The 12,011-nt window shown below is 38.7% G+C and overlaps 1 protein-coding gene across 1 annotated transcript; it reads right to left on the reverse strand.

Annotated features, from left to right (window-relative positions):
- Positions 1–3,529: 3,529 nt before the first annotated feature.
- LOC127158877 (nucleolar protein 58-like) lies at positions 3,530–9,696 on the reverse strand. The gene is made up of 2 exons (XM_051101847.1): positions 9,688–9,696; positions 3,530–4,255 (listed from the first exon to the last, which is right to left on the reverse strand). Exons 1-2 carry the CDS (start codon positions 9,694–9,696, stop codon positions 3,530–3,532), a joined length of 735 nt encoding a protein of 244 aa, XP_050957804.1.
- Between the last annotated feature and the right edge of the window lie 2,315 nt (positions 9,697–12,011).

Genomic DNA, 12,011 nt, shown 5'->3' on the forward strand with positions numbered 1-12,011 from the left:
TACATGCCATTTTTGTACCACATGACTTTTTTAGTAGCTTTACTAAATTAATCATTTAGTCTGTTAAACAACCGAAATTCACAGTGAAATGGACGTAACTCAGCATGTAATGGTTTATTGAAAAAGAAAAAAATATAGGCTGGAAGGAGGTAGATCTGAATGTAAGCTTGCAGTCAGTTGTGAAAGCAGTTTAAGAGGACAAACTGTTTGAAAAATTCGATTTCACCTTATTTTGACAGCCCCTTTAACACATTCCATTGACTATAAGTAACATTGAACCTGCATATCTACTAACCCTTATTAGTGGCAGTAGTTGCATTACAGATAGGAATCAGTCTTGATTAGACAATTGTTTTGATAGAGGGAAACAAGATACAATTCTAATTTCAACATTATTTCTTCCTCTGACATTGTTTTTTAAATAAAATAAGTATCAGTCACAAAGTGACCAACATTTGGTTTTCGCCCACTGAAAATGGGTAATATTCAACAATCTGGATGTAGCCTTATTGAGATCCCCATATCTTTGGGACTGAATGATGTTCCAAAAGAGAAGTTTATTAACAAATAGAATCTAAAATCATATTGCAACATCTTTAATACTTCTTGAGTTAGAGGCAGGCGAATGTTGGAAAAAAAAATATTTATGGCACTCATCTTCAATGCAGTTGTCTTGACAGAAGGAAATGACATTCTTCAGACATTCCTCTTTAAAAGAAAAGAAGTCTCATACTTTTGCAAACTGACCCACATTTGGTTTTTGGCTACTGAAAATGTATACATTTTAACAATTTACCATATTGAAATTACAATATCTCTCATAGGGCATTACAAATAAGTTTGTTAAGACCCAATATCTAAAAGAGCATTAAGATGTCTTTAATACTTCGTGAGTTACATGCAGACTTTGGAGAAAAACTTGAAAAGTGCTGTTTCCCTATTTTTGAAAGGTCACCATTGGCACACAATGCAACAAAGATGGCTAAAAGCAACAGATTTTACTAACAGGCCTACCAATCTCTGTGTAGAAATAACATTATGTTGCTGCCATGTTTCTGAAGTCATTTACGTTCCTGTAATTTGACTCTGAATCTCAGGTGAAACTTGCCATTTTGACCTCCCTCTACAAAGTAGTGGATTAAATATTCATAAATATTTAATAAATATTCATCCATGACATTTAATATTTTAGCTTTCATCACTAGACATGTCTATCTTTCTTCAGAATAAATATTAGCAGTGTGACATTATTACTTATTATTAATTATATTACTTAGTAAATCAAAAAGGCTAAAGGCTAGGTTAAAAAAGGAGCAGATTTTTGGATTTTTATCATTGTGGGGTGGATGTGTCCACACACTGCTAAGACACATTTATATGCAAACACCATATGGAAGGTTGACATGTTGATTAAAAATTACAAGCTCACAAAGAAAAAAAACATTAAGAGTAAGATCAATAACTTGAATTTAGAATTTTCATTTCATTTAAATTTTGTTTCTCACACAAAACTCTCATATGACTTTAGAAGACCACATGATTCACCATTTTAATGATATTTTGATGGTGTTTTTTTGTCATTATGGAGATCGATAGACCCAATCCTTATTCACTTCTCTTATTTGTAGAAGACAAAGCCTGTTCCACAGAAGGTCAAATGGGTTTGGACCAACGTCAGGGTGAGTAAATAATGACAGTTCATTCATGAATGAACTTTCCCCTTAATAATTCGCAGCCGTGCTGAGATCACAAAGTTAATCTTTTGTCAGACAACTATATACCTATATGTTATTGTACATTGTGCAGAGAATGATGGGGCTCCTGCTCTCACGTTCTAAAATGAATTCTATTAAAGGCATTCGACCCATTTTATCAGCATGCACAGTGAAAATGAAAGGCATTGTAAGTTCTTTCATTCGATGTAATAACACCACTCACTCATCGCTTGAACTAAATTATTATGATTGCAGATACAAAACCAACAGTGAGGTCCCAGTGGTAATTCTAATCTCGAATGTGTTTCTATCCATTATGCAGTGAATTGTGTGCAATAATTCATTCAGAAGTGCTATTCAAAGGTTTAAGACACTGAGCCATGTAATTGACATTTCTTGGTTATTGCTACGCAGATCATTTCATCCAAATTAGCACAGTGTACCTGTACAAATTCAGTGTCCTAAAGGTGCATTGTAGGATAGTAGTCAGAAGCGAGTGTCAAAGTTCAGTTCCTGAACAAAAAATAAAATACTTTCAAATAGAGCACCACTGCACAAAAGTGCACATGTCTACATGTTGTATTCGCACAGCAGAAGGCGGATTAGCATTAAGGTAACTTCAGGTTAGAGGTTTTGTGCTCTAAAACAAGTAGTAATGTTTTTGTGGCACCTGTTGTGCCCTTGCTGTTGCCTGCTGCTACTAAAATTGCTGGGTGAGCTTACTCTGGCCCTTACAGTGGGCTTGCCTCCCACTCTTTTACTTAAGTTACCCTCAGATGCGTGTTATAGAGTTGCAGGGACTCTAAAGGCCGCAGACTCTGGCAGCTTTACAGATTACTATGAATTGAGTCTTTGAGTGGCTGTTTGATGAAAATACACTGGTGGCAAAGACTCAACTTGCTTCAGTGCAGGGCCAGTTGATTATTCATGACCTCTGCAAATATCACCCAAATGCCAGAGAGCATCAGTGGAAGGCACAGCCATGCCACGCTTTGTAATTTAAGTAAGACAATTAAAAATAGAGCTAAATAAAAGAAATGCGTCTTTCAGTGTCCTTATATAGCTTTTTCGTATATGTTAACAAACTGTTTGTCCAATGTTGCACTTAAATGAGCTTTCTTTCTTTCTTTCTTTCTTTCTTTCTTTCTTTCTTTCTTTCTTTCTTTCTTTCTTTCTATTGATATATGATATTTGTGACCCTGTTTTTCCTTTTTTCTTTCTTTCTTTCTTTCTTTCTTTCTTTCTTTCTTTCTTTTTCTTTCTTTCTTTCTTTTAGTATGTGATGGTATTTGTGAATTGGCCGTTTGTTCTTTCTTTCTTTCTTTCTTTCTTTCTTTCTTTCTTTCTTTCTTTCTTGTTTTTCCTTTTTTCTTTCTTGCTTTCTTTCTTTCTTTCTTTCTTTTTCTATATGATATTTGTGACCCTGGACCACAAAAGCAGTCACAAGTTGATCTATACATCATCTGAAAGCTGAATAAATAAGCTTTCCACTGATGTATGGTTTGTTAGGATACAACAGAGATAAAATTATTTAAAATCTGGAATCTGTTGGTGCAAAAAAATCTAAATATTGAGAAAATTTGCCTTTAAAGTTGTCCAAATAAAGTTCATAGCAAAGCATATTACTAATCAAAAATTAAGTTTTGATATATTTATGGTGGGAAATTTACAAAATATCTTCATGGAACATGATCTTTACTTAATATCCTAATGATGTTTGGCATAAAAGAAAAATCGATACATTTGATCCATACAATGTATTTTTGGCTATTGCTACAAATATACCCGTGCAACAGAAGATTTGTAGTCCAGGGTCACATGTGTAAATTGCTTCCTTTCTTTCTTTCTTTCCTTCTTATTTTCTTTCTTTCTTGTTTTCTCTTTTCTTTCTTTCTTTCTTTCTTTCTTTCTTTCTTTCTTTCTTTCTTTCTTTCTTTCTTTTTTTGTTTTTTTCTTTTTTTTTTTCTTTTTCTTTCTTTCTTTCTTTCTTGTTTCTTTCTTTCTTTCTTTTTCTTTTTCTTTTTCTTGTTCTTTCTTTTTTCTTTCTTTCTTTCTTTCTTTCTTTCTTTCTTTCTTTCTTTCTTTCTTTCTTTCTTTCTTTTTTTTCTTTTTTCTTTCTTTCTTTCTTTCTTTTTTCTTTTTCTTTCTTTCTTTCTTTCTTTCTTTCTTTCTTTCTTGTTTCCGTTCTTTCTTTCTTTCTTTTTCTTTTTCTTTTTCTTTTTCTTTTTCTTTTTCTTGTTCTTTCTTTCCTTCTTTCTTTCTTTCTTTCTTTCTTGTTTCCGTTCTTTCTTTCTTTCTTTTTCTTTTTCTTTTTCTTTTTCTTTTTCTTTTTCTTTTTCTTTTTCTTGTTCTTTCTTTCTTTCTTTCTTTCTTTCTTTCTTGTTTCCGTTCTTTCTTGTTTCCGTCCTTTCTTTTTTCTTTCTTTCTTTCTTTCTTTCTTGTTTTTCCTTTTTTTTCTTTCTTTCTTTCTTTCTTTCTTTCTTTCTTTCTTTTAGTATGTGATGGTATTTGTGAATTGGCCGTTTGTTCTTTCTTTCTTTCTTTTTCTTTCTGTCTTGTTTCCGTTCTTTCTTTCTTCCGTTCTTTCTTTCTTTATTGTTCTTTCTTTCTTTCTATCTTTCTTTCTATCTTTCTTTCTTTCTTTCTTTCTTTCTTTCTTGTTTCCGTTCTTTCTTTCTTCCGTTCTTTCTTTCTTTATTGTTCTTTCTTTCTATCTTTCTTTCTTTCTTTCTTTCTTTCTTTCTTGTTTCCGTTCTTTCTTTCTTTCTATCTTTATTGTTCTTTCTTTCTTTCTTTCTTTCTTGTTTCCGTTCTTTCTTTTTTGCTTCCGTTCTTTCTTTTTTCTTTCTTTCTTTCTTTTCTTTCCTTTTTTCTTTCTTTCTTTCTTGTTTTTCCTTTTTTCTTTCTTTCTTTCTTTCTTTTAGTATGTGATGGTATTTGTGAATTGGCCGTTTGTTTTCTTTCTTTCTTTATCTTTCTTTCTTGTTTCAGTTCTTTCTTTTTCTTTCTTGTTTTTTCTCTCTTGTTTTCTTTCTTTCTTTCTTTCGGTCTTTCAGTATGTGATTTATTTTGAGATTTGTTAAAGATCACATTGAACAGTGTTATTACATTTATTCATTAAAACTAACTGTAAGTGAGCGTTAGGTGACAGCAAAGGTAATCTGAATGTGTAACGAAGCGGAGATGAGACGAGGATCTATGTGCAAGAGTTTATTGTACATCCAAAGAAAACAACAAATTATCCAGAACGGGGAACCCTTAGAATCCAGGCAAGAACAGGGAGCAACCATCACAGACATTTAACAACTGACAAAATACAGGGGAAAGACAAGGACTATTTATACACAGGGTGAGGTAATAATCTAATTGGTAACCGGGGTAACTGATGAGGGAGTGGGTGTGGTTCAATGAAGATCCATGGCAACAAACAAGGGAACAGAGGTACAGGGAAGCAGGGAACAATAAGACACAAAAACTACAATATAAAAGTCCTTAAACACGAATACAGAAGACAAAGACCAGGCACATGACATAACCCCCCCTCAAAAGAGTGGCTTCCAGACGCTCCAAACAGAAATACCAGTCCAGGAAGGGGGAGGAGCTCAGGCAGAACTGGGGAAGGGATGGAGGGCCAGGTCCATGTAAGGGGAGATAAACAAGGGACTGAAGCAGAGCAAGAGGCCAGGGTGGAGTCGGCCAGATGGGAGGAGCTGAGGACCACCAGATCCTGAGAGAAGACCTCCACGGCGGAGCAGGCGGTACCCAGCAGGGCGGAGCAGGAGGCTCAGGAGCCCTCCAGGGCGGAGCCGGAGGCAGAGCAGGTGGCACTAGAGCCCTCCAGGGTGGAGCCGGAGGCAGAGCAGGCGGCGCTAGAGCCCTCCAGGGCGGAGCCGGAGGCAGAACAGGTGGCACTAGAGCCCTCCAGGGCGGAGCCGGAGGCAGAACAGACAGCGCTACAGCCCTCCAGGTCGGAGCCGGAGGCAGAGCCAGCGACACTAGAGCCCCCAAGGGCAGAGCCGGAGGCACAACAGCCCTCCCAGGCGGAACAGGAGGCGGAACAGGAGGCGGAGCAGGAGGCGGAGCAGGAGGCGCAGCAGCCCTGCGGGCGGAACAGGAATCTGCATCACGCTCTGGGACCTGGGGAGAGCAGGGACAGAGGAGGCAGACAGAATAGAATAGAGGGAGAAGGCGCAGCAGCCCTCCAGGGCGGAACAGGAGGCGGAGCAACCCTCCGGGCGGAACAGGAGGCGGAGCAGCCCTCCGGGCGGAACAGGAGGCGGAGCAGCCCTCCGGGCGGAACAGGAGGCGGAGCAGCCCTCCGGGGCGGAACAGGAGGCGGAGCAGCCCTCCGGGGCGGAACAGGAGGCTGCGTCATCGACTGGGACCTGGGGAGAACAGTGACAGAGGATGTAGACAGGGAAAAGGGAGAAGCAGAGAGTTTGGTGGTTAACGCCCCCTCCGTAAGAGGTTCTACGGCTGGCGCCGACACCTCTGGAGGCATTGGCGCAGCTTCTCCGACGGGGAAGGCCTCTGGAGCAGACTTGAGACCAGACGGGGCCTCTGGGGCAGACTTGAGACCAGACGAGAGCTCTGGTGCAGGCTTGTGATCAGACGAGAGCTCAGAGGCTGACCTGTGAACAGGCGTGACCTCAGGAGCACAGTGTGTAGCCCACACACACCACATGGCCACTGCCATTAAGGGAAGAGCAGCAGCGATAACGTCACTTGGCTTGTGAAGATCTGCTGTAACGTGGCTTGACTCGGGAACAACATGGCTTGACTCGGGAACAACATGGCTTGACTCGGGAACAACATGGCTTGACTCGGGAACAACATGGCTTGACTCGGGAACAACATTGACTTGGCTTGACTCGTGGGGAACAGCTGCTGTAGCTTGACTCGGCCCTGTAGCTTGACTTGAATCAGGGGTAGCTGCCGCAACAAGAGGGAGCGCCATCTTAGCTGTCCGTACAGCCATTAGGGGTGAGTCCAACACGTGGGTCATCATGTGGCGTGACTTGGAGACAGCGACCATCTTGTGGACTGGCTTTGGCGTGGCGGCCATCTTTGCGACAGGCTCTGGCGTGGCGGCCATCTTTGCGACAGGCTCTGGCGTGGCGGCCATCTTTGCGACAGGCTCTGGCGTGGCGGCCATCTTTGCGACAGGCTCTGGCGTGGCGGCCATCTTTGCGACAGGCTCTGGCGTGGCGGCCATCTTTGCGACAGGCTCTGGCGTGGCGGCCATCTTTGCGACAGGCTCTGGCGTGGCGGCCATCTTTGCGACAGGCTCTGGCGTGGCGGCCATCTTTGCGACTGGCTCTGGCGTGGCGGCCATCTTTGCGACTGGCTCTGGCGTGGCGGCCATCTTTGCGACTGGCTCTGGCGTGGCGGCCATCTTGTGCAGTGGGTCTGGGCTGGCGGCCATCTTGCAAGGAGACTCAGGAGTGGCGACCATGCTGTGAATTACCCTTTCTACTTCCTTAACAGAAAAAGGGGATTCACAGAACAGCAAAACAAAGTCTATATACTGTGACAGGGTCCAGCTGGGGTCCTCATCCGGTAAGTTTAAACTAACCTCTGGATCGAGTCCACTCCAGAAACAGTCCTTTATTTTGGTGTCATCTCCAGGCACTAGCTGGCTGTAATAAAGGAACTCCTCCACATAATATTTCGGTCGGCCGTTTTGAAAAATTGAGCAAAGAGTGCTCAGAGGGTCGCGATAAACTCCTGCTAGATCCATAGTTGGTCAGTTGTTCTGTAACGAAGCGGAGATGAGACGAGGATCTATGTGCAAGAGTTTATTGTACATCCAAAGAAAACAACAAATTATCCAGAACGGGGAACCCTTAGAATCCAGGCAAGAACAGGGAGCAACCATCACAGACATTTAACAACTGACAAAATACAGGGGAAAGACAAGGACTATTTATACACAGGGTGAGGTAATAATCTAATTGGTAACCGGGGTAACTGATGAGGGAGTGGGTGTGGTTCAATGAAGATCCATGGCAACAAACAAGGGAACAGAGGTACAGGGAAGCAGGGAACAATAAGACACAAAAACTACAAAATAAAAGTCCTTAAACACGAATACAGAAGACAAAGACCAGGCACATGACAGAATGTAAAAACATTAAAAATGTGCAAGCACAATTCAGCATTCAGTATACTGAATAATATACATTAAATATCATGAAATGCCATTTTTTTAAAAAAATTAATACTGGCTAATTTTGCCTAATATTTCATATAGTACCTTTAAAAACTACAACAACAACAACATTTGATTAAAGAATTTAAAATTCCTGTTCCTTACAAAAAGTATTGACACTGTTATAAAATGGGTAGCTTCTAATTTCTTCCTAAGCAAGAAGTGTTAGAATGTAATGTAACTGTGACCGAGACAGGATTAGGATTCATGTGCAGAGTTTACAAATTCCACAAATCCATAATCCAGTAATCAAAATCCATTGAACGGTTCCAACAACCAGCCCAAGAATGAATAATCCAAAAGCAGAGTGCAAAATGGGAAATAAGGGCAGCAAGGTCAGGCAAGGATTCAGCACACAGAATGTCAGAGTGCACATATGAAACTCATACATATGGATGACTGTTGCAGTCTGACATGTGCTGCTTCCCGACATGTGCTGCTTCCCATATACATTCATTGCAGCTCATCCAATTGATACTGCTGCTGGTGAGAAGGTGGCTTACATGACAATCAGGACATTTGAGCATTCAAGGAGGTCTATAATAACTGCGGAAAGCTATCCATTAGATTTATATGTGGTTTGCAGAAAAAAAAAAAAAAAAAAAATCAAAATAGTGATTAATGGCAAGCTTTTAATGTCTGTCAATGGAGTGAGATGCTTTTTGCAACCAGATTAGTGTAGTTACTGACATCTACCAGCAGGGCCTTGCTAACCTGCCAAATGTGGACCTCTTTGGACAACACAATCTCATTATTGTAGGTTGTAAAGTGTGGTTAAAGCATGCATACATTTTACAGCTTGCATAGAAACTAAAATGTAAATTATTAACACTGACAGCATCTAAGAAAGTGTTTTATGAATGGCTTTGGAGATGTAAAAACATTTATCTTAGTAAATAGAATTGTATATTTTCAATGCCACCTCATTTATTTAACACATTTGCCTGATCTGACAGTGCAATTCTGTACTACATGAGTGCCATAAGTTAGCTAATTTATAACTTGTCCCTAATCTTTAATCTTTATTAAGTTTATCCATTAATCTTTACTTAATCACTTAATTGTTATTTTGTATAAATGTAAAAAAAAAAAAAAAAGAGAAAAGAAAATTCCTGTGCATTAAAGCACTATCTATACATTTAGCCAAACAAACACTAAGGTGCAGAGTGAACTTATATTATATGCATTATGATTATATGCAAACACTGAGGTGTAAGAGTTACTAATACATTAAGCCATTATGGTTTTGTTCCTCTAAAATCGATCCCTGGGTATGGCTTGTTTTTTTCCACAATCACGTCTGCGGGGAGTGAGCTGGCTCCTCTCTGAGCTAGTTTGGCAGCTGGCTGTCTAATTACTCCATTCCTAATGCGTGTACTCCACAAACACACAAGATTTACAAGCGAGACACCTGTAATTGAAATTGAGCTTCATCAGGGATTTATACACCCATTTGTTTGATGTAGTCCTGGAGGAGATTTTCTGCTCGGGCCTTGTGCAGTTCTGCCCACCTGCACAAGCTCTAACCTTGGAAAGTTTCCTGCCGTTGCTGTAAACACCTCATTTAGTAGTTGCTTTACGCCATCGGGGAGCTACTTTCTGAGCACAGGCAAATATTTGACTGACTGTACAGAATCCAAGAAAACACATCTGACGTGGCTCTGCTATTAAATACTGGATCAGTATCAAAATAAATCATACATTGTTTAATACTGTTTGCAAGGTTTGAAAGTCTACAGCGGCAGGGCTTTCCACACTTACTTTCCCCATCCTTGAAAATTTGTACCTGAAGGTTTTTGTACAGTTTGTACCTAAACTCACTAGGACTTTTTGTGTTTTATGTGCACTCTAGGATGCATTTTATAAGATTTCGATTTAGCTGTAATGTAAATTATAACTTCTAATTAACTCTAAAAACATTCAGTTCCTTTTTTCAAATGTTTGGGAAAGAAATTCAATTCAGCCAGCAATTCATTCTGCAAATGCAGTGAGTGATTCTTTCTGCAGTCAGTGAATCATTCATTCAACTAATTCATTCAAAAATCACAGGTTCACTGAAATACTCAATATTAATTTTGTATAAAAGCAGTTCCAAACTCAAAATCTCTCTTACTGTCTATTATGAGTCTAATAATGAATTATTGCAACTGAATAGTTTAAAATCATAAAAGATTCACTGAGGAGCAAAACACAGCTCGTAGCTCATTACTTTGGCTTTGTTTGGAATTATTTTCGGTAGTGGAGCAAAATATGTCAGTGAATTTCATGTCAGTGAATAAATATATAGATAAGAATCAATTATTTGTCATCCCAAATAGTCTAGTGGTAGATTTTTTGTAAGGCGAGTTAAAGGTTCTGGGTTCTAATCTGCAGATTACAGACATTTTTTATTTAAAAAAAGCATGCTAAATGTGTTTAAATGTATTTAATATTGTAAACTATGTTGCATTCACTCAAATAAATTCAATTTGTCATATTTTTGTCCATGGGTGTTTTTGCTTAATAATAAATGCTCATCTTTTGATTATTGCTGTTGACTATATAATTCTGTGTGTGATTTTTAATTTCCAGCCCATTTAAGCCAGCAATATAATAATTGTTAAACATTAGTTAACTTAAATAAAACAACCAAGCATGTTGGGTAAAAACATTTAATCCAAGCAGCTGGGTCAAAATAACCCAGCATGTGTTCTGTCCAATATTTACCCAGTGCTGGGTTGCCAAATAACTCAAGTTTTTTAGAGTTTGGTTTCTAGAAAGATATTAGTCAGTGCTGGAGTAATGACTGCTGAAAATTTAGGTATAAATTACACTTTAAAATATATTAAAATATAAAACTGTAATTGTAATATTTGCAAATAAGTGTGGCCTTGATTATTTATTTATTTATTTGAAACTGCAGTTTTATCACAGTTATATTGTAGTTTACTTTTATGCTGTGTATATTTTGAATGTGTTGTGTAACAATGCTGTCCATGATAGTTTTTTGGCCCACCAGTGAATCATGGTAAAAATGGTCAAATGAATTCAATTTAATTACATTTGTGAATAAAGTAAGCATTTTTTAGATTTTCTAAAACAACCTCCCCCATACAAATGATCCTGTGAAATCTTCTATTCATTTATAATTCATAGTAAAGATCCACTTTATTTTAATATGTTTACTCTACATAGTGCTCTATAACCTCTTATTTTTCTTAAGAAAGCTTTTATCTCCATCCATCTTACGATACGCCAATTTTAGCTGTATTGTTTTACCCTCCATGACACTGATGTGAGTCCAGCTGTGTGCTTCACTATGTGCTCAAATGACTGATGAAGGACTTTGTTGAAGCATCATGAAGATTGCACATACCCTATCCATTCTAAAACACACAAGCAAAGCACCTGCTTGGAAATCCTGCGTTAATTACGTCAGTCTTCAAAGACACTATAATGAGCATTGTGTTCAAAGCCATTGCCAGCCCGTTTGAGCGGCTAACACAAATGAGCTCTAATGATAATTGAGACAATCATGGTCTTCCTTTTTGGAAATGTAATGACGTGTTAAGACGTTACAGCTCTCACACACTCGGCTCACTGCTGTCAAACTTCTGAGTGGTTTCTCAGGAGAAGAATGGGTTGTGTTAGGCATTACGTTTAAGTTCAGACATACATTGTAAAAAACAATAACCCTTCAAAATTTAAGGGCCTACAATTTTTTAGTGTAATTGCTTTTAGTCATACTTTACGTTATTGTTTATTTTATTCTGCATTTACATTACTGAGGCCATTTTGATGGGCACCCTGCCATTGTTGCTATATTCATACAGTAGAATGTAAAACAAGGGCACTTACGTAAATTGTTCTTTAAATTATTTAGGTCAAAATTTCTTCTTACTGAGCAAGTTTAAGTAACATTTGCTTAATGTAAATCTGCATTCAGGGCTTTTATTAGCACTCGATGTGCATGAAATGAGTCCTTCATCTGCTGACATAGGACAAATCTGATACAAGGTGGCATCCGATACTGTGGGATCAATCAAGAGAGAAAAACAGAGCAGAAACTAATGAGGTACAGTGCATTCACACAGCACTATCTCCCC

The sequence above is a fragment of the Labeo rohita genome, chromosome 3, assembly GCF_022985175.1.
Source record: "Labeo rohita strain BAU-BD-2019 chromosome 3, IGBB_LRoh.1.0, whole genome shotgun sequence".
NCBI classification, from domain to species: Eukaryota; Metazoa; Chordata; class Actinopteri; order Cypriniformes; family Cyprinidae; genus Labeo; species Labeo rohita.